General features: G+C 34.7%; 3 protein-coding genes across 3 annotated transcripts; all 3 read right to left on the bottom strand.

Moving 5' to 3' along the window:
* Positions 1-2,342: 2,342 nt before the first annotated feature.
* Positions 2,343-11,576, bottom strand: LOC119611834 (protein O-mannosyltransferase 1). Its single transcript, XM_037967542.1, has 4 exons — positions 9,696-11,576; positions 3,554-4,143; positions 3,300-3,486; positions 2,343-3,241 (listed from the first exon to the last, which is right to left on the bottom strand). The coding sequence occupies exons 1-4, from the start codon at positions 10,903-10,905 to the stop codon at positions 2,523-2,525; spliced, it is 2,706 nt and encodes a 901-aa protein (XP_037823470.1). The 5' UTR covers positions 10,906-11,576; the 3' UTR covers positions 2,343-2,522.
* A 3,462-nt stretch (positions 11,577-15,038) lies between these two features.
* On the bottom strand, positions 15,039-20,266 carry LOC119611826 (ATP-dependent helicase brm-like). The gene is made up of 2 exons (XM_037967528.1): positions 18,328-20,266; positions 15,039-16,319 (listed from the first exon to the last, which is right to left on the bottom strand). The coding sequence occupies exons 1-2, from the start codon at positions 20,081-20,083 to the stop codon at positions 15,478-15,480; spliced, it is 2,598 nt and encodes an 865-aa protein (XP_037823456.1). The 5' UTR covers positions 20,084-20,266; the 3' UTR covers positions 15,039-15,477.
* LOC119611835 (ATP-dependent helicase brm-like) lies at positions 20,169-20,719 on the bottom strand. The gene is made up of 2 exons (XM_037967543.1): positions 20,216-20,719; positions 20,169-20,172 (listed from the first exon to the last, which is right to left on the bottom strand). The coding sequence occupies exons 1-2, from the start codon at positions 20,686-20,688 to the stop codon at positions 20,169-20,171; spliced, it is 477 nt and encodes a 158-aa protein (XP_037823471.1). The 5' UTR covers positions 20,689-20,719.
* Positions 20,720-20,725: the final 6 nt, after the last annotated feature.

Genomic DNA, 20,725 nt, shown 5'->3' with positions numbered 1-20,725 from the left:
TTTAACTGCCGTTTCTTTAAATGTATCAAAGACAATTAAATGTTAACAGTATAAACATATAAATTCCTTGGTAAGTACATAAATTCCAAAACATTCCCCGTTCTGAAGTAGAAATTATTCGCTTTTACCTAGTTTAGATCTAGTTCAGTTCTAGTTCAGCTCTAGTTCAGTTCTAGTTCAGTTCTAGTTCAGTTTCTAGTTCAGTTCTAGTTCGGTTCATAGTTCAGTTCTTAGTTCAGTTCTAGTTCAGTTCTAGTCTAGTTCTAGTTCTAGTTAATTCTAGTTTCAGTTTCGTTCAGTTCTAGTTCTAGTTTCGTTCTAGTTCAGTTTCTAGTTCAGTTCTAGTTCAGTTCTTAGTTCAGTTTCTAGTTCAGTTCTAGTTCAGTTCTAGTTCAGTTCTAGTTTCAGTTCTAGTTCAGTTCTAGTTCAGTTCTAGTTCAGTTCTAGTTCAGTTCTAGTTCAGTTCTAGTTCAGTTCTAGGTTTCAGTTCTAGTTCAGTTCTAGTTCAGTTCTATGTAGTTCAGTTCTAGTTCGGTTCTAGTTCAGTTCTAGTTCAGTTCTAGTTCAGTTCTAGTTCAGTTCTAGTTCAGTTCTAGTTCAGTTCTAGTTCAGTTCTAGTTCAGTTCTAGTCAGTTCTAGTTCAGTTCTAGTTCAGTTCTAGTTCAGTTCTAGTTCAGTTCTAGTTCAGTTCTAGTTCAGTTCTAGTTCAGTTCTAGTTCAGTTCTAGTTCAGTTCTAGTTCAGTTCTAGTTCAGTTCTAGTTCAGTTCTAGTTCAGTTCTAGTTCAGTTCTAGTTCAGTTCTAGTTCAGTTCTAGTTCAGTTCTAGTTCAGTTCTAGTTCAGTTCTAGTTCAGTTCTAGTTCAGTTCTAGTTCAGTTCTAGTTCAGTTCTAGTTCAGTTCTAGTTCAGTTCTAGTTCAGTTCTAGTTCAGTTCTAGTTCAGTTCTAGTTCAGTTCTAGTTCAGTTCTAGTTCAGTTCTAGTTCAGTTCTAGTTCAGTTCTAGTTCAGTTCTAGTTCTAGTTCAGTTCTAGTTCAGTTCAGTCAGTTCTAGTTCAGTTCTAGTTCAGTTCTAGTTCAGTTCTAGTTCTAGTTCTAGTTCAGTTCTAGTTCAGTTCTAGTTTCAGTTCTAGTTCAGTTCTAGTTCAGTTCTAGTTCAGTTCTAGTTCAGTCTAGTTCAGTTCTAGTTCAGTTCTAGTTCAGTTCTAGTTCAGTTCTAGTTCAGTTCTAGTTCAGTTCTAGTTCAGTTCTAGTTCAGTTCTAGTTCAGTTCTAGTTCAGTTCTAGTTCAGTTCTAGTTCAGTTCTAGTTCAGTTCTAGTTCAGTTTCTAGTTCAGTTCTAGTTCAGTTCTAGTTCAGTTCTAGTTCAGTTCTAGTTCAGTTCTCTAGTTCAGTTCTAGTTCAGTTCTAGTTCAGTTCTAGTTCAGTTCTAGTCAGTTCTAGTTCAGTTCTAGTTCAGTTCTAGTTCAGTTCTAGTTCAGTTCTAGTTCAGTTCTAGTTCAGTTCTAGTTCAGTTCTAGTTCAGTTCTAGTTCAGTTCTAGTTCAGTTCTAGTTCAGTTATGTTCAGTTTTTAGAGTCAGTTCTAGTTCAGTTCTAGTTCAGTTCTAGTCAGTTCTAGTTCAGTTCTAGTTCAGTTCTAGTTCAGTTCTAGTTCAGTTCTAGTTCAGTTCTAGTTCAGTTTCTAGTTCAGTTCTAGTTCAGTTCTAGTTCAGTTCTAGTTCAGTTCTAGTTCAGTTCTAGGTCAGTTCTAGTTCCGTTTAGTTCAGTTCTAGTTCAGTTCTAGTTCAGTTCTAGTTCAGTTCTAGTTCAGTTCTAGCTTTCAGTTCTAGTTCAGTTCTAGTTCAGTTCTAGTCAGTTTCTAGTTCAGTTCTAGTTCAGTTCTAGTTCAGTTCTAGTTCAGTTCTAGTTCAGTTCTAGTTCAGTTCTAGTTCAGTTCTAGTTCAGGTTCTAGTTCAGTTTCTAGTTCAGTTCTAGTTCAGTTCTAGTTCAGTTCTAGTTCAGTTCTAGTTCAGTTCTAGTTCAGTTCTAGTTCAGTTCTAGTTCAGTTCTAGTTCAGTTCTAGTTCAGTTCTAGTTTCAGTTCTAGTTCAGTTCAAGTTAGTTCTAGTTCTAGTATTCAGTTCTAGTTCAGTTCTAGTTCAGTTCAGTTCTAGTTCAGTTCTAGTTCAGTTCTAGTTCAGTTCTAGTTCAGTTCTAGTTCAGTTCTAGTTAAGTTCTAGTTGAGTTATTGTTGAATTATGAGAGCTTTTGAATTTTTTTAAAATATAGAATTTTGTTAACCTTAACGAAAAATTAAGATCTTTGGAAAATATAAAGTTTCAATTAAAATTGCAATTCAAAAAATATTATAAATAATTTTCATTTATTTATTTTCTTAATTATGTTATTATATGTATATGTATTTGTGTATAAATGTTTGCATAAACTTAAATGTAATTTAACAAATATTAAATACAACTATAGTACATGGAATATATTTCTTTCTAGTCCAATCTATACATAATTTACTTTAACTTAAATCAAACAATCAATGCACTGCTATGTCCCGTTGTATGACAAAATCCCAAGTATCTTTCCACCGCAACTTAATAACTTCTTCGGCCGTTAACTTCTCTAAACCATAGCTCAGCGGCAAGAAACGTATATAAACCGAGATGACAGCCACAAACCAGCTAATAACTGCCAAACGATATGAACGCACCATCCATAGGGCCGAACCACAATAACGTCTCAACAAATAGTCGATATGTTCGATAACATAACAAAGCAATTGTAGTTTAAATAAAAATGCCGGAAAATAATGATGTAGAAAGAGGGTACGTTCCATAAAGAAATAGGGTAGATAATGTATTAGATAGCCAGCGAAGAATATATGACCCACAGATAAGAATTTTTGCCATTCTGACTCCTCGATGTCGTAACATAAACGACGACGACGCAAAAGATAAAATACAAACAAAATCATATAGACTAAAACACCTAAAGTGCTGGTATACCAAATGAGTATGTTGCCCAGCAAATGTATTTGTCCATTTGATTTGGTATCCAACCAATAGGCTATACCCTTAGAGAGTAGCGGCCATTCTAGTGGCTCTGAACTATACATATGAGCTTGTATTTGGGGACCATGCCAAAGCATTTTCGATTGTAGCTCAAAGAACTTATCGAAAAAGGTGAGAGTTGTCGGTTTAGTGGGTAACATCTCAGCGGCTAATAGTTGTTTTTCTCGTTCTTTTTCGTCATGGGCTAAATATAGGTAAACATTTGAGATTTAAACTCGAAACTCTTTATTTCTTCAACTTACCTTTCGTATAGCGATGCTCTTCAACATTCCAAATGGCATCTTTATTATCTATAACACGATCGGCAGCCACTTCATGTTGATTAAAACCCCAATCAGGCAGCTGGCGTCCAGTATATCTCATAGCTGCACCCGTTGAAACATGTATTAAACGTACTTCTGATTTAATAGCATGCCAAATAGGTCCCTCCTAAATTTACAGACAAAAGGAAACACCAATTAAACCTTGATTTCGAAAAGAACCACCACGCACTTACCGTATCTTTATTGAGTATATCCACTCTCCATAAAATCTCTCCTTCCATATTGATTTCATAGTCTATATAACAGGAAACTTCTTGACACTGTGGTGTCATGGGCGCCGCTACATCATGAGAATTTAATGCTCGACTTGTTATGCCATGCACCAGTTGTATTACATCACCATGACGTATAGCATCCGGTTCATCACCTACTACCAAATCATCACGCTCTGGCCTCTTTACAATCCACCAATTGTTGACATCTTTAAAGGAATAACATGTCACCTGTTGTTGATGCGAAGAACCTCGTTTATCCGGATAACGTACGGGATAAACGTGAGCATGTGAATGTAACCAACAGGTACGACCATATGTATGACGCAGGGTAATTTGTGAACCATGAGCCACTTGTATGGGTTGACCTTTAGTTATTGAAGCTAAACCACCTTCTAGCGAAGCCTGAAAGGCACTAGTCATAACACTATCATGTGGTCCAGCACGATAGAGGGTGTTTAGGTGTATATAGAAGATGCCCAGATAGATGCAAATCGGTATGATGGTAAAGATACAAAATTGTACGGCAGATTGCAGGATTAGATGGAATGCTGGAAAAGATAATGATTATTAGAAAGAAGGGGATTAAGTCAAAATTTGCACTAAATGAATTCCCTGTTGTTTTTACAAAATTATCCAAAAAAAATTGGAGTTTCACTATGAGTTAAAAGTGTAAAGATGAATGAAAACAAATGAAAACTTTGTTCTCCAAAAATCCGTATATAAAATGACAGGTCTCTGAAATACCTTTATTTTGATATACATATTGCCCACCTTCCGCACAAATTATCTCCGATATAATAACGGTTTTTTTCGGAATTTCCCTCATGATCCCATTACTTTGAATCGATTTTACTTGTTTAAACAGAAAAATTCTCAAAAGCATATCTAATAGGATTGACCAAGTTTTGAGTCACGAAGACATCTGGAGTCTTCAAAAAATTGATTTAAACATACATGCGGATAGACATTGCCATATCCCCTTCGCTATATGGATTCAAAAGTAAAAAGAATTGAGATTTTTAACTACAAGAAGAAGTATGATTTTAATAAACCCACATACTAATCGAATAGTTCAACCAAATGTTTGATCGAACAAATGCTTCTTTGTATACATAAATAAAGATGAATAGTTTTTGTAAGATTTCCCAATTATTGGCAAGCAATTTGCTAGTTTTTTTTTAGCTAAGCTGTTTTCAAAACAACTGATCATTTCAATATGTCACTTGCAATCAAATAAACACAAACGTATTTTCTTATTTCCAAAGATCCAGAGCTTCACCTGCATTGATCATGATCATTATTATTTTGTTTTTCAGTTGAGAAACATTCATTAAACTATTTTTACCGTGGGATATTTTTTGTTATCAAACATCATATGTGTTGTTATTATAATCCACATTATAGTCTATAGTCTAGTCTAGTCTACAGTCTAGTCTATAGTGTAGTCTATAGTCTAGTCTACAGTCTAGTCTATAGTCTAGTCTATAGTCTAGTCTAGTCTAGTCTATAGTCTAGTCTTAGTCTATAGTCTAGTCTATAGTCTAGTCTATAGTCTAGTCTATAGTCTAGTCTATAGTCTAGTATAGTCTATAGTCTAGTCTATAGTCTAGTCTATAGTCTAGTCTATAGTCTAGTCTATAGTCTAGTCTATAGTCTAGTTATAGTCTAGTCTATAGTCTAGTCTATAGTCTAGTCTATAGTCTAGTCTATAGTCTAGTCTATAGTCTAGCTAGTCTATAGTCTAGTCTATAGTCTAGTTATCTAGTAGTCTAGTCTAGTCTCTAGTCTAGTCTATCTATAGTCTAGTCTATAGTCTAGTCTATAGTCTAGTCTATAGTCTAGTCTATAGTCTAGTCTATAGTCTAGTCTATAGTCTAGTCTATAGTCTAGTCTAGTCTAGTCTATAGTCTAGTCTATAGTCTAGTCTATAGACTAGTCTATAGTCTAGTCTATAGTCTAGTCTATAGTCTAGTCTATAGTCTAGTCTATAGTCTTCTATAGTCTAGTCTAGTCTAGTCTATAGTCTAGTCTATAGTCTAGTCTATAGTCTAGTCTATAGTCTAGTCTATAGTCTAGTCTATAGTCTAGTCTATAGTCTAGTCTATAGTCTAGTCTATAGTCTAGTCTATAGTCTAGTCTATAGTCTAGTCTATAGTCTAGTCTATAGTCTAGTCTATAGTCTAGTCTATAGTCTAGTCTATAGTCTAGTCTATAGTCTAGTCTATAGTCTAGTCTATAGTCTAGTCTATAGTCTAGTCTATAGTCTAGTCTATAGTCTAGTCTATAGTCTAGTCTATAGTCTAGTCTATAGTCTAGTCTATAGTCTAGTCTATAGTCTAGTCTATAGTCTAGTCTATAGTCTAGTCTATAGTCTAGTCTATAGTCTAGTCTATAGTCTAGTCTATAGTCTAGTCTATAGTCTAGTCTATAGTCTAGTCTATAGTCTAGTCTATAGTCTAGTCTATAGTCTAGTCTATAGTCTAGTCTATAGTCTAGTCTATAGTCTAGTCTATAGTCTAGTCTATAGTCTAGTCTATAGTCTAGTCTAGTCTAGTCTATAGTCTAGTCTATAGTCTAGTCTATAGTCTAGTCTATAGTCTAGTCTATAGTCTAGTCTATAGTCTAGTCTATAGTCTAGTCTATAGTCTAGTCTATAGTCTAGTCTATAGTCTAGTCTATAGTCTAGTCTATAGTCTAGTCTATAGTCTAGTCTATAGTCTAGTCTATAGTCTAGTCTATAGTCTAGTCTATAGTCTAGTCTATAGTCTAGTCTATAGTCTAGTCTATAGTCTAGTCTATAGTCTAGTCTATAGTCTAGTCTATAGTCTAGTCTATAGTCTAGTCTATAGTCTAGTCTATAGTCTAGTCTAGTCTAGTCTATAGTCTAGTCTATAGTCTAGTCTATAGTCTAGTCTATAGTCTAGTCTATAGTCTAGTCTATAGTCTAGTCTATAGTCTAGTCTATAGTCTAGTCTATAGTCTAGTCTATAGTCTAGTCTATAGTCTAGTCTATAGTCTAGTCTATAGTCTAGTCTAAGTCTAGTCTATAGTCTAGTCTAGTCTAGTCTAGTCTACAGTCTAGTCTACAGTCTAGTCTAGTCTAGTCTAGTCTAGTCTAGTCTATAGTCTAGTCTATAGTCTAGTCTATAGTTCTAGTCTATAGTCTAGTCTAGTCTAGTCTATAGTCTAGTCTATAGTCTAGTCTATAGTCTAGTCTATAGTCTAGTCTATAGTCTAGTCTATAGTCTAGTCTATAGTCTAGTCTATAGTCTAGTCTATAGTCTAGTCTATAGTCTAGTCTATAGTCTAGTCTATAGTCTAGTCTATAGTCTAGTCTATAGTCTAGTCTATAGTCTAGTCTATAGTCTAGTCTATAGTCTAGTCTATAGTCTAGTCTATAGTCTAGTCTATAGTCTAGTCTATAGTCTAGTCTATAGTCTAGTCTATAGTCTAGTCTATAGTCTAGTCTATAGTCTAGTTATAGTCTAGTCTATAGTCTAGTCTATAGTCTAGTCTATAGTCTAGTCTATAGTCTAGTCTATATTCTAGTCTATAGTCTAGTCTATAGTCTAGTCTATAGTCTAGTCTATAGTCTAGTCTATAGTCTAGTCTATAGTCTAGTCTATAGTCTAGTCTATAGTCTAATCTATAGTCTAGTCTATAGTCTAGTCTATAGTCTAGTCTATAGTCTAGTCTATAGTCTAGTCTATAGTCTAGTCTATAGTCTAGTCTATAGTCTAGTCCATAGTCTAGTCTATAGTCTAGTCTATAATCTAGTCTATAGTCTAGTCTATAGTCTAGTCTATAGTCTAGTCTATAGTCTAGTCTATAGTCTAGTCTACAGTCTAGTCTATAGTATAGTCTATAGTCTAGTCTATAGTCTAGTCTATAGTCTAGTCTATAGTCTAGTCTATAGTCTAGTCTATAATCTAGTCTATAGTCTAGTCTATAGTCTAGTCTAGTCTATAGTCTAGTCTATAGTTTAGTCTATTGTTTAGTCTAGTCTATTGTCTACTCTATAGTCTAGTCTATATTCTAGTCTATAGTCTAGTCTATAGTCTAGTCTATAATCTAGTCTATAGTCTGTTCTATAGTCTAGTCTATAGTCTGGTCTATATTCTAGTCTATAGTCTAGTCTATAGTCTAGTCTATAGTCTAGTCTATAGTCTAGTCTATAGTCTAGTCTATAGTCTAGTCTATAGTCTTGTCTATAGTTTAGTCTATAGTCTAGTCTATAGTCCAGTCTATAATCTAGTCTATAGTCTAGTCTATAGTCTAGTCTAGTCTATAGTCTAATCTATTGTTTAGTCTAGTCTATTGTCTACTCTATAGTCTAGTCTATATTCTAGTCTATAGTCTAGTCTATAATCTAGTCTATAGTCTGTTCTATAGTCTAGTCTATAGTCTGGTCTATATTCTAGTCTATAGTCTAGTCTATAGTCTAGTCTATAGTCTAGTCTATAGTCTAGTCTATAGTCTAGTCTATAGTCTAGTCTATAGTCTAGTCTATAGTCTAGTCTATAGTCTAGTCTATAGTCTAGTCTATAGTCTAGTCTATAGTCTAGTCTATAGTCTAGTCTATAGTCTAGTCTATAGTCTAGTCTATAGTCTAGTCTATAGTCTAGTCTATAGTCTAGTCTATAGTCTAGTCTATAGTCTAGTCTATAGTCTAGTCTATAGTCTAGTCTATAGTCTAGTCTATAGTCTAGTCTATAGTCTAGTCTATAGTCTAGTCTATAGTCTAGTCTATAGTCTAGTCTATAGTCTAGTCTATAGTCTAGTCTATAGTCTAGTCTATAGTCTAGTCTATAGTCTAGTCTATAGTCTAGTCTATAGTCTAGTCTATAGTCTAGTCTATAGTCTAGTCTATAGTCTAGTCTATAGTCTAGTCTATAGTCTAGTCTATAGTCTAGTCTATAGTCTAGTCTATAGTCTAGTCTATAGTCTAGTCTATAGTCTAGTCTATAGTCTAGTCTATAGTCTAGTCTATAGTCTAGTCTATAGTCTAGTCTATAGTCTAGTCTATAGTCTAGTCTATAGTCTAGTCTATAGTCTAGTCTATAGTCTAGTCTATAGTCTAGTCTATAGTCTAGTCTATAGTCTAGTCTATAGTCTAGTCTATAGTCTAGTCTATAGTCTAGTCTATAGTCTAGTCTATAGTCTAGTCTATAGTACTAGTCTATAGTCTAGTCTATAGTCTAGTCTATAGTCTAGTCTATAGTCTAGTCTATAGTCTAAGGTCTATAGTCTAGTCTATAGTCTAGTCTATAGTCTAGTCTATAGTCTAGTCTATAGTCTAGTCTATAGTCTAGTCTATAGTCTAGTCTATAGTCTAGTCTATAGTCTAGTCTATAGTCTAGTCTATAGTCTAGTCGATAGTCTAGTCTATAGTCTAGTCTATATGTCTAGTCTATAGTCTAGTCTATAGTCTAGTCTATAGTCTAGTCTATAGTCTAGTCATAGTCTAGTCTATAGTTAGTCTCTAGTCTAGTCTATAGTCTAGTCTATAGTCTAGTATTAGTCTAGTCATAGTCAGTCTAGTCTATAGTCTAGTCTATAGTCTAGTCTATAGTCTAGTCTATAGTCTAGTCTATAGTCTAGTCTATAGTCTAGTCTATAGTCTAGTCTATAGTCTAGTCTATAGTCTAGTCTATAGTCTAGTCTGTAGTCTAGTCTATAGTCTAGTCTGTAGTCTAGTCTATAGTCTAGTCTATAGTCTAGTCTATAGTTTAGTCTATAGTTTAGTCTATAGTCTAGTCTATAGTCTAGTCTATAGTCTAGTCTATAGTCTAGTCTATAGTCTAGTCTATAGTCTAGTCTATAGTCTAGTCTATAGTCTAGTCTATAGTCTAGTCTAGTCTATAGTCTAGTCTATAGTCTAGTCTATAGTCTAGTCTATAGTCTGGTCTATAATCTAGTCTAGTCTATAGTGTATTTTAGTCTTTAGTATAGTATAACCTGTCTAGAATAGACTATAGTTAGAGCTGCTTTGTTCATTAACTAGTCTGTAGTCTAGTTTATAGTACATATAGTGTTTATGAGTTGTCCCATCTCCCTTTTATCTTAAATTTGACAAAAACCAAGTCATGGTAATACTCACTCGATTTCGTGGCATCATATATCAAATTCCAAAAGTAGCGCAAAATCAAATAACCAGCTAAACAAAACGTTAAAAATCCCACATATTTCACACACATAGCACAGGTCAGCAGGCAAGAGGCAGCCACTCCATACAACAACCAACTTATTTGAGGAAATTGTGATTTTTGAAATTTCAACAAAAAGTACAAACCAATCGAGCAGAATAACAATAACATAGATTCCATTAAAACAAAACGCGATTGCGTGAGTAAGGCATTATCGAAGACTATCAAAAGTCCACCCAGTAAAGAGCACCATTTCGTTAGGCCCGTTTCCAAAAGCAGATGATAAACAGTACTGGGCAATAGACTGCCGCATAAGGCGGGCACAAAACGTAACCAAAATATGGGTATATTGGCATCATATTCCGATCCTATACGGGAGACGGAAAAGTTGCCATTGAAACCTATAAATTGAGCCACGGAACCAATAATTTGTTTGCCCAGGGGCGGATGTTGATCAAAAAAGAATATATTTTTTATATAGTGGCTGATAAATTTGCCATAGTGCAGCTCATCAAAGACCACATTACGAGGATAGGAGAGTTTGTAGAAACGGGTAAGAAAGCCTAAAATAAATAGGGTCCAAGCAAATAGATCTAAGTGGATTTGTAAAACAAATTTATCCGGCTGCAGAGAAGAAGTGGAAACTTGCTTTTCTGGTCTTATGGTGGGGGGTTGGGTTTCACTGTTATTAGTTATATAGGAGTTAGGAGAACTGGATAAAGAACGTCTTAGGCTGGATTCTTTTGATATTGTGCCGGCAGAATCTCTTAACAGCGGCTGGCAAGTGGCTAAAGCATTTGTGCTGGTGGTGGTGGAGGTGGCATTTAAGCAACAGTTTATATCACGACAACAGTTTACTATGGGTGTAATATTACCATTGCATAAGTTGTGTATGGTAGTGGTAAATGTTGTTGTTGCTGTAGACGCCGCTGCTGGTGTGCAGTTGTTGTTGGCTGTATTAAAGTTTTTTCTTTCTTTCTCAAGTTTGTTGCTTTCTCTGCCCGATTGAAGTCTTTCGTTTTTATCCGACTGTGCCGTTGTTGTTGTTGTTATTATTGAGGTTTCAGTCGCAGAGTTTAATAACAGATCTTTGTCATTAACATGTTTTGATTTGTTTTTAGACGGTTTACGTCTTTGTAAAATATTATTGGAGTTTGTGGACATATTGTTGTTGTTTTTTGTATTAGTTTAATATAATTACTTTTAATTTAATTTAAACAAAATTGATTTTGTAATCATTTAGTTGAAAATTAAGCAACATTTTAATTTTCTCATATTTTTTGAAGGTGTTTGTGTGGGTTTATATTTAAAAATATCTTACAAAATTTCTTTAACACTTTCACTATTTTAAATCTATTACTTTTTCTAATAAATATTTATATTTTCTTGTGATTTCAACTTGTTTATTTAAAATTTTGTTAATTAATTTGCTTTTAATATCGTACAGATTTAGACTTTTTTTCTTTTAATTCTTTTAAAATATCTTGCGTGTTTTTCTATATTAATATTCCTCCATCCAACGCCACGTCTTATTGGTTTCAAACTAAACCATTCATACCACAATATATTTAGTACAACTCTTGCACACACTCTCCTCTTAAATCTCCAACTTAAGACCCATTGATTTTTCCCTCAATCTCTTTGTTTGAACTCTCACTTCACTTCACATATTGTAAGTAAACGTTTACTTATTTTAACCGCTTATGCTCTGGTCTTTTTATTAACCAAACACTAGGTGACTAGTCTATGGTTTAATGTTTGTTCTACTAAATGCCAGACTATTTACACGTCTTTCACCTTGTCCTACCATTTATGGAATGTGGTTTCATGAATCAGTTTTTCTTTACAGTTTCTTAAAACAACCAGTCAGTCCGCCAGCCTAACAGCCGTTTATTTTATAATAGTATTTTCTATATGTGTATAATGGGATTTTTAACCTATATTCTTGTTTTGTAGTGGTTTTGCTACGACAGGTAATAAATTTTTCCTCTGTAAACTCTCATATTGTTACAGCAAGTACCCTTTTTCGCACAAAACACACACAGTTCTATTTATTTCTCTTTCATTTTAGAAATTATGTCTGTTTACTCTTAAAAGAGTAAAATTTTATACCAGGCATGGAAAATTCAGTACAATAGTACTTTTTGGCCACTAAAAATAACGCATTAGGCCCACGAAATTTCTGTACTTTTCTAGCTATAAACATTTTGCGATTAGTTCTATTGTCTTTCCTATAGTGTAGTTTATGATATAGTCCGTAGTCTAGTTTATAGTCATAGTCTAGTATATAGTCTAGTCTTTATTCTTCTATAGTCTAGTCTATAGTCTAGTCTTGCTATAGTCTAGTTCAGTCTAGTCTATAGTCTAGACTATAGTCTATAGTTTTGCTATAGTCTAGTCTATAGTCAAGTCTATAGTGTAGCCTACATATAGTCTAGTCTATAGCCTATAGTCTAGCCTATAGTCTAGTCTATAGTCTAGTCTATAGTCTAGTGTATAGTCTAGTCTATAGTCTAGTCTACAGTCTAGTCTATAGTATAGTCTATAGTCTAGTCTATATTCTAGTCTATAGTCTAGTCTATAGTCTAGTCTATAGTCTAGTCTATAGTCTAGTCTATAGTCTAGTCTATAGTCTAGTCTATAGTCTAGTCTATAATCAGTCTATAGTCTAGTCTATAGTCTAGTCTATAGTCTATAGTCTAGTCTATAGTGTAGTCTATAGTCTAGTCTATAGTCTAGTCTATAGTCTACTCTATAGTCTAGTATGTAGTCTAGTCTATAGTCTAGTCTTTAGTCTAGTCTATAGTCTAGTCTATAGACTAGTCTATAGTCTAGTCTATAGTCTAGTCTAGTCCTAGTATAGTCTATAGTCTAGTCTATAGTCTAGTCTATAGTCTAGTCTATAGTCTAGTCTATAGTCAAGTCTATAGTCTATAGACTATAGACTACACTATAGTCTAGACTATAGTCTAGACTATAGACTAGACTATAGACTAGACTAGACTATAGACTAGACTATAGACTAGACTAGACTAGTCTATAGTCTAGTCTATAGTCTAGTCTATAGTCTAGTCTATAGTCTTGTCTATAGTCTAGTCAATAGTCTAGTCTATAGTCAAGTCTATAGTCTAGTCTATAGTCTAGTCTATAGTTTAGTCTATAGTCTAGTCTATAGTCTAGTCTATAGTCTAGTCTATAGTCTAGTCTATAGTCTAGTCTATAGTCTAGTCTATAGTCTAGTCTATAGTCTAGTCTATAGTCTAGTCTATAGTCTAGTCTATAGTCTAGTCTATAGTCTAGTCTATAGTCTAGTCTATAGTCTAGTCTATAGTCTAGTCTATAGTCTAGTCTATAGTCTAGTCTATAGTCTAGTCTATAGTCTAGTCTATTGTCTAGTCTATAGTCTATAGTCTAGTCTATAGTCTAGTCTATAGTCTAGTCTAGTCTATAGTCTAGTCTATAGTCTAGACTATAGTCTAGTCTATAGTCTAGTCTGGTCTATAGTCTAGTCTGGTCTATAGTCTAGTCTATAGTCTAGTCTATAGTCTAGTCTAGTCTATAGTCTAGTCTATAGTCTAGACTATAGTCTAGTCTATAGTCTAGTCTATAGTCTAGTCTATAGTCTAGTCTATAGTCTAGTCTATAGTCTAGTCTATAGTCTAGTTTATAGTCTAGTCTATAGTCTAGTCTATAGTCTAGTCTATAGTCTACTCTATAGTCTACTCTATAGTCTAGTCTATAGTCTAGTCTATAGTCTAGTCTATAGTCTAGTCTATAGTCTAGTCTATAGTCTAGTCTATAGTCTAGTCTATAGTCTAGTCTATAGTCTAGTCTATAGTCTAGTCTATAGTCTAGTCTATAGTCTAGACTATAATATAGTCTATAGTCTAGTCTATAGTCTAGTTAATACTCTTGTCTATAGTCTAGTCTATAGTCTAGTCTATAGTCTAGTCTATAGTCTATTCTAGTCTATAGTCTAGTCTATAGTCTAGTCTATAGTCTATTCTAGTCTATAGTCTAGTCTATAGTCTTGTCTATAGCCTTGTCTAGTCTATAGTCTAGTCTATAGTCTAGTCTATAGTCTAGTCTAAAGTCTAGTCTAATCTAGTCTATAGTCTAGTCTATAGTCTAGTCTATAGTCTAGTCTAGAGTCTATTCTATAGTCTAGTCTATAGTCAAGTGTATAGTCTAGTATATAGTCTAGTCTATTGTCTAGTCTATTGTCTAGTCTATAGTCTAGTCTATAGTCTAGTCTATAGTCCAGTCTATAGTGTAGTCTATAGTGTAGTCTATAGCCTAGTCTATAGTCTAGTCTATAGTCTAGTCTATAGTCTAGTCTATAGTCTAGTCTATAGTCTAGTCTATAGACTAGTCTATAGTCTAGTCTATAGTCTAGTTTATAGTCTAGTCTATAGTCTAGTCTATAGTCTAGTCTATAGTCTAGTCTATAGTCTAGTGTACAGTCTAGTTTATAGTCTAGTTCATAGTGTCTAGTCTATGGTCTAGTCTATAGTCTAGTCTAGTCTATAGTCTAGTCTATAGTCTATTCTAGTCTATAGTCTAGTCTATAGTCTATCCTAGTCTATAGTCTAGTCTATAGTCTTGTCTAGTCTATAGTCTAGGCTATAGTCTAGTCTATAGTCTAGTCTATATATAGACTAGTTTATATTCAAGTCTAAAGTCTACTTTCAAAATTTTCAATTTTCCATACCTGAGGTCTATTCACACACCTGTTTGTCTCTCTGTAGCTACATAGTCTGTTTTGTAAGTAGTGTTAACCGTTATTTAATCTTAGCCGTTTATAAGTGTAAACTTGTTTACATGTTAAATATCTATGTTAAATCTCCTAATTTGTAATTAGTACCTGTTTTTAGAAATTCTTTAAAAAAATATAATGCGGAAGAAATTCCTTTTTCTAATCTCCTCTCTCTCTCTCTCTCTTTCGCTTTACTAAATAAACTACTAAGAATGCGCTTAAACTTTAAAGTTATAGTGAGTTTTATAGCTATAAGGTCATGACACTGTTTATATGGGGTTTGGTTTTACAGGCGGAAAAGAAAATTATAAAAATGTTTTATTTTGTTTCTAAACTGTTTATGTGTAAAGTAAAGCTTCCCATAAAACACTGCTCTCACCTACCTTGTACGCTATGGTTATTTTCCAAATAAAAACATTGATTATTGTTTTTTAATGTAAGTATTTTTTTATTTAATATATTGAATATTTTTTTTTCTTTAATAAATGTATTTTTGTTAGAATAATTTTGAATTACATTTTTATTTTAAATTTTCCTGTTTAAATCTAATTCTGAAGAATAGCAATTTATTTTTTATAATTTTTTTTATCATTTTCCGCAAATGGTATATTTTAAATATTATAAATTTTTTATTTGCGTTTATATTTAAAAAAGTAAACTAAAAGAAATACGTACATATGTTTGAAAAAAATAAAAGACATACTTAAATAAGAAAAAAAAAAAAAAAGAAGTGATTAAAAGCAAATTATTAAACAAAATTTTACAAAAATCTATAGAGTGGATAAAATTTTAAACCAATTATTTTAAGAATAAATATGTTAAAAATGAAATAAAGGGGGGACAAGCAAAAATATTTAACAACTAAATCAAGAAAAACTGAAAACCCAATGTTTAAAATATGTAAATATAGAAACATGTTTAAGCTTCTTTTTTCTTTAATCATGATGAGTTTGCAAAGAGAATACCACTCCGAGTGGTAGCTAATCCATATCGTCATCATCATCATCCGATATGGTGTATTTCTTTTGAGAACGTTTGCGTCTTGTTTGCTTTTTACTAGTCGAAGCACTTACTGGGGGTGCGGACGAGGGTGTGGGAGTGGTGGGTGTGCTGGCTATGGTTTTATTAAGTTTAAGTTTCATTTTAACGGCAGCCGCTGAGGTGGAGGCTATTTCTTCATCATCAGAATTATCTTGACCAGAATTATCTTCATTTTCTGAGTTATCCGATGCATTGCCACCTTCACCGGTGATGGAGGAATTTTGTGAAGCTTGTGCTTGTATGCGTTGTTTGGCATTCACAAACACTTTCTCCAACTCTATGGAATCTAGATAAATTAAAGAATTCTCCTCATTGTAAATTTGGGCATTTTGACATAGTTGCACGAAATCCTTTTGTAAATCATCCAAGTCGGCATATTTACAATCTTCTATGCGCTGCAAGATTTTCTTTATATCCACCGGTCTTTTAATGATTTCATAATAATCTGGCAGACGCTGTCGGGAGGGTAGTTTCATAAAAGGTTCCGATATAATGCGACCATCTTCGTGGGTGTATTTTATGACAGCCGACATTATTTTACCCATTTGTTTCTTAAGTTTTTTGTCGATATTTTGACGACGTCTTCGTTTAATTGAATGACCCGCCAGAGATTCATCATCCGAATCATCTTTACGATTTTTACGTTTACGTCTCTTGCGTTTAGCTTCTTCCTCCTCGTCTTCATCATCAAATTCGGCGCCATCATCAATGGCTCGTAATAGTTCTTTCTCGGTAAGACTATCGGTGTAATCGACTTCCTTGCGCTGACGGGAACCGCGACCTATAAAAAGGGAAAAGAAATATGTAATTACTGGAACTAGAAACGAACTACAACTGAACTTGAACTGTGCTGGAACTGAACTAGAACACTAAAACTGAACTTGAACTGAACTAGAACTGAATTAGAACTGAACTAGAACTGAGAACTAGAACTGAACTAGAACGACTAGAACTGAACTAGAAACTGAACTAGAACTGAACTAGAACTGAACTAGAACTGAACTAGAACTAGAACTGAACTAGAACTGAACTAGAACTGAACTAGAACTGAACTAAACTGAACTAGAACTGAACTAGAACTGAACTAGAACTGACAGAACTAGAACTGAACTAGAACTAACTAGAACTGAACTAGAACTGAACTAGAACTGAACTAGAACTGAACTAGAACTGAACTAGAACTAACTAGAACTGAACTAGAACTGAACTAGAACTGAACTAGAAACTGAACTAGAACTGAACTAGAACTGAACTAGAACTGAACTAGAACTGAACTAGAACTGAACTAGAACTGAACTAGAACTGAACTAGAACTGAACTAGAACTGAACTAGAACTGAACTAGAACTGAACTAGAACTGAACTAGAACTGAACTAGAACTGAACTAGAACTGAACTAGAACTGAACTAGAACTGAACTAGAACTGAACTAGAACTGAACTAGAACTGAACTAGAACTGAACTAGAACTGAACTAGAACTGAACTAGAACTGAACTAGAACTGAAATGAACTAGAACTGAACTAGAACTGAACTGAACTAGAACTGAACTAGAACTAAACTAGAACTGAACTAGAACTGAACTAGAATTGAACTAGAACTGAACTAGAACTGAACTAGAACTGAACTAGAACTGAACTAGAACTGAACTAGAACTGAACTAGAACTGAACTAGAACTGAACTAGAACTGAACTAGAACTGAACTAGAACTGAACTAGAACTGAACTAGAACTGAACTAGAACTGAACTAGAACTGAACTAGAACTGAACTAGAACTGAACTAGAACTGAACTAGAACTGAACTAGAACTGAACTAGAACTGAACTAGAACTGAACTAGAACTGAACTAGAACTGAACTAGAACTGAACTAGAACTGAACTAGAACTGAACTAGAACTGAACTAGAACTGAACTAGAACTGAACTAGAACTGAACTAGAACTGAACTAGAACTGAACTAGAACTGAACTAGAACTGAACTAGAACTGAACTAGAACTGAACTAGAACTGAACTAGAACTGAACTAGAACTGAACTAGAACTGAACTAGAACTGAACTAGAACTGAACTAGAACTGAACTAGAACTGAACTAGAACTGAACTAGAACTGAACTAGAACTGAACTAGAACTGAACTAGAACTGAACTAGAACTGAACTAGAACTAGAACTGAACTAGAACTGAACTAGAACTGAACTAGAACTGAACTAGAACTGAACTAGAACTGAACTAGAACTGTACTAGAACTGAACTGAACTAGAACTGAACTAGAACTGAAATGAACTGAACTGAACTAGAACTGAACTGAACTAGAACTGAACTAGAACTGAACTAGAACTGAACTAGAACTGAACTAGAACTGAACTAGAATTGAACTAGAACTGAACTAGAACTGAACTAGAACTGAACTAGAACTGAACTAGAACTGAACTAGAACTGAACTAGAACTGAACTAGAACTGAACTAGAACTGAACTAGAACTGAACTAGAACTGAACTAGAACTAGAACTGAACTAGAACTGAACTAGAACTGAACTAGAACTGAACTAGAACTGAACTAGAACTGAACTAGAACTGAACTAGAACTGAACTAGAACTGAACTAGAACTGAACTAGAACTGAACTAGAACTGAACTAGAACTGAACTAGAACTGAACTAGAACTGAAATAGAACTGAACTAGAACTGAACATAAACTGAAACTGAACTAGAACTGAACATGAACTGAAACTGAACTTAAATAGAACTTTGTGAACTATTCCATTTTGTACATCTGAAGAATATTTCCACTTACCCAAAATAATGTCCTCCTCATAAGTATGCCAACGTTCCACCTCATCATCGTCCTTGGTCAACCAATCGGGCAACTCAGATTCATCGATTAAACGTTCTCTGCCAGGATGCAAACGTTCATCCTCTTTCTTACGCTCAATATCCATCTTTTTAAACAACTCAATTTCCTCTTCACTACGGCCAATCATCATATTGACCATTTCATCATCAGGCACCTCATTTTCTTCTTCCTCATCGGCATCATCAGCATGTAGAATGGTTTGCAAGAACTGTTGACGTTCACTGCCCGTAGACTTCTGATCGAACATACCGGCCTGAATAACCTTTTCGTCCATATTCAACTTATAACGTGCGGCAGCTAAAATACGTTCTTCCACAGAATTCACTGTCATAAGACGCAAGACACGCACCTCATTACGCTGACCAATACGATGGGCACGATCCTGAGCTTGTAAATCTTGATGAGGATTCCAATCGGAATCGAAAATCACCACAGTATCGGCTGTTTGTAAATTCAAACCTAAACCACCGGCTCGAGTGGAAAGCAAGAAAACGAAATAATCCGAATCCTTGGCATTGAATTTGCGCAAAAGTTCACCACGATCTTCAGCCTTGGTGGTACCATCCAAACGTAAGTAACCAAATTGACGCCAGCTCAAATAATCCTCAATTATAGTCATGCACTGTGTCATTTGACAGAAGAGCAATACTCTGTGATTAGTGGCCTTAAGTTTGGGTAAAATACGATCTAGCAATTCAAATTTACCCGATACACGATAGAGATCGGGACCCGAAACCATGCCGTGAACACCGGTATGATCACTGAACTTTTCCTCAATATGCTGGAACATAAATGGATGATTACACAGCTTACGCAATTGTACAATTGTGTTCATAAGAGCCTTAGCACCACCCTTGCCCTGTTTACCCTTTTCGGAACCATCGGTTAGTAAAACACCCTTGCTTTGCATGTGTTTATAGAGAACTCTTTGCAAACCGGACATGTCACACTTGATAATGTATTCCACCTTATCGGGCAATTGATGTTCGACTTCTTTCTTCAAACGTCTCAGCAAGAAGGGACGCAATACTTTGTGCAAACGTCTAATAATCAAAATGGTTTCCTCTTCATTCAATTCGACCTTTTCACCGGTAGTGGCAAAGGGAGCATTAAACCATTGCTCGAAGGTGGAGCAGGATTTGAAAATAGAGGGTAACAAGAAATTCAATAGAGCCCACAACTCGGGCAATTTATTTTGCAAGGGAGTACCGGTCAACAGTAAACGATAGGGCGCTATATAGTGAGTATTCAAAACTTGTGTCAGTTTGCAATGATGATTTTTCATACGATGACCTTCATCGATAATCATGTATTTCCATTGTATTTTGGCCAATACCGCTTTATCTTTAATAACGTATTCATAAGTGGTGAGCAAAACATTGAATTTAGTGGCGCGCATTTGATTCTGCAAAAGTCGGCGGCCCTGGGGAGAACCCTTATAACTGACTACACCCACCGAGGGAGCCCATTTTTCAAATTCCAACACCCAATTGGGTAGAGTAGAAAGGGGAACAATAATCAAAAAAGGACCCATAACCTTTTTGCGATCCATTAAATAGGTAACCAAAGAAATGGTTTGTATAGTTTTACCCAGACCCATTTCATCAGCCAAGATGCCATTCAAATTATTGTTGTACAAAGAAACCAACCATTCTAGACCCTTCAACTGGTATTCCTTTAATTTACCATTAACCATAATACTGGCCTGTTCGGTAACCTTTTCGTGTATAGTATGGGCAATACTGTAATAGGTTTGCTCCTCGGTACGATATTCATCATCCTCAACTTTGACCTTTTTAATGAAAGCCGAAGGATCTTCAATAAGGGCATTTTCTTCATTCTTTTCATCACCCTCTTTAGCATTTTCTTCTCCCTCCTGTTTCTCCTTTTCTTCTTGATTTTCTCTTCCTCATTAACGGCATTATCATCATCTTCCACCCAATCCCAACCGGGATGTTGTTCTAGCCATCTGTGTAAATGTTTCAGTACAGGACCATCTTCTCCGGTCAATTTCTTGCCAGTGCTTTGTTCCATCACAGTGACATGCAAATCAGCCGCTACACTACTATCATCAATATTTATGTATTCTCCACTCACTAACAGCTCCTTCTTGTATTGCAGCAAACGTTTCTGTTCATCTTCTTTCTTCTTCATTTGATCGTCCTTGTGCTGCTTCACCATCTGTGTGAGATTGCTAATGTATTCATCGGTTTGTGAGAGCAGGAATGCCAAACGTTTATCTTTCTTTTGATCGATAAGCTTACGATAACCCTCTTCATCCTCGGCCATCAAACGACGCATACGTTCCTTTTCTATACGCTCTTGTTCCTTCTTCTGT

The sequence above is a fragment of the Lucilia sericata genome, unplaced genomic scaffold (genome assembly GCF_015586225.1).
Source record: "Lucilia sericata isolate MDLA Ls3-8-SP2 unplaced genomic scaffold, ASM1558622v1 Contig001541F_arrow, whole genome shotgun sequence".
NCBI classification, from domain to species: domain Eukaryota; kingdom Metazoa; phylum Arthropoda; class Insecta; order Diptera; family Calliphoridae; genus Lucilia; species Lucilia sericata.
This window is presented reverse-complemented; position numbering and strand designations above follow the sequence as displayed.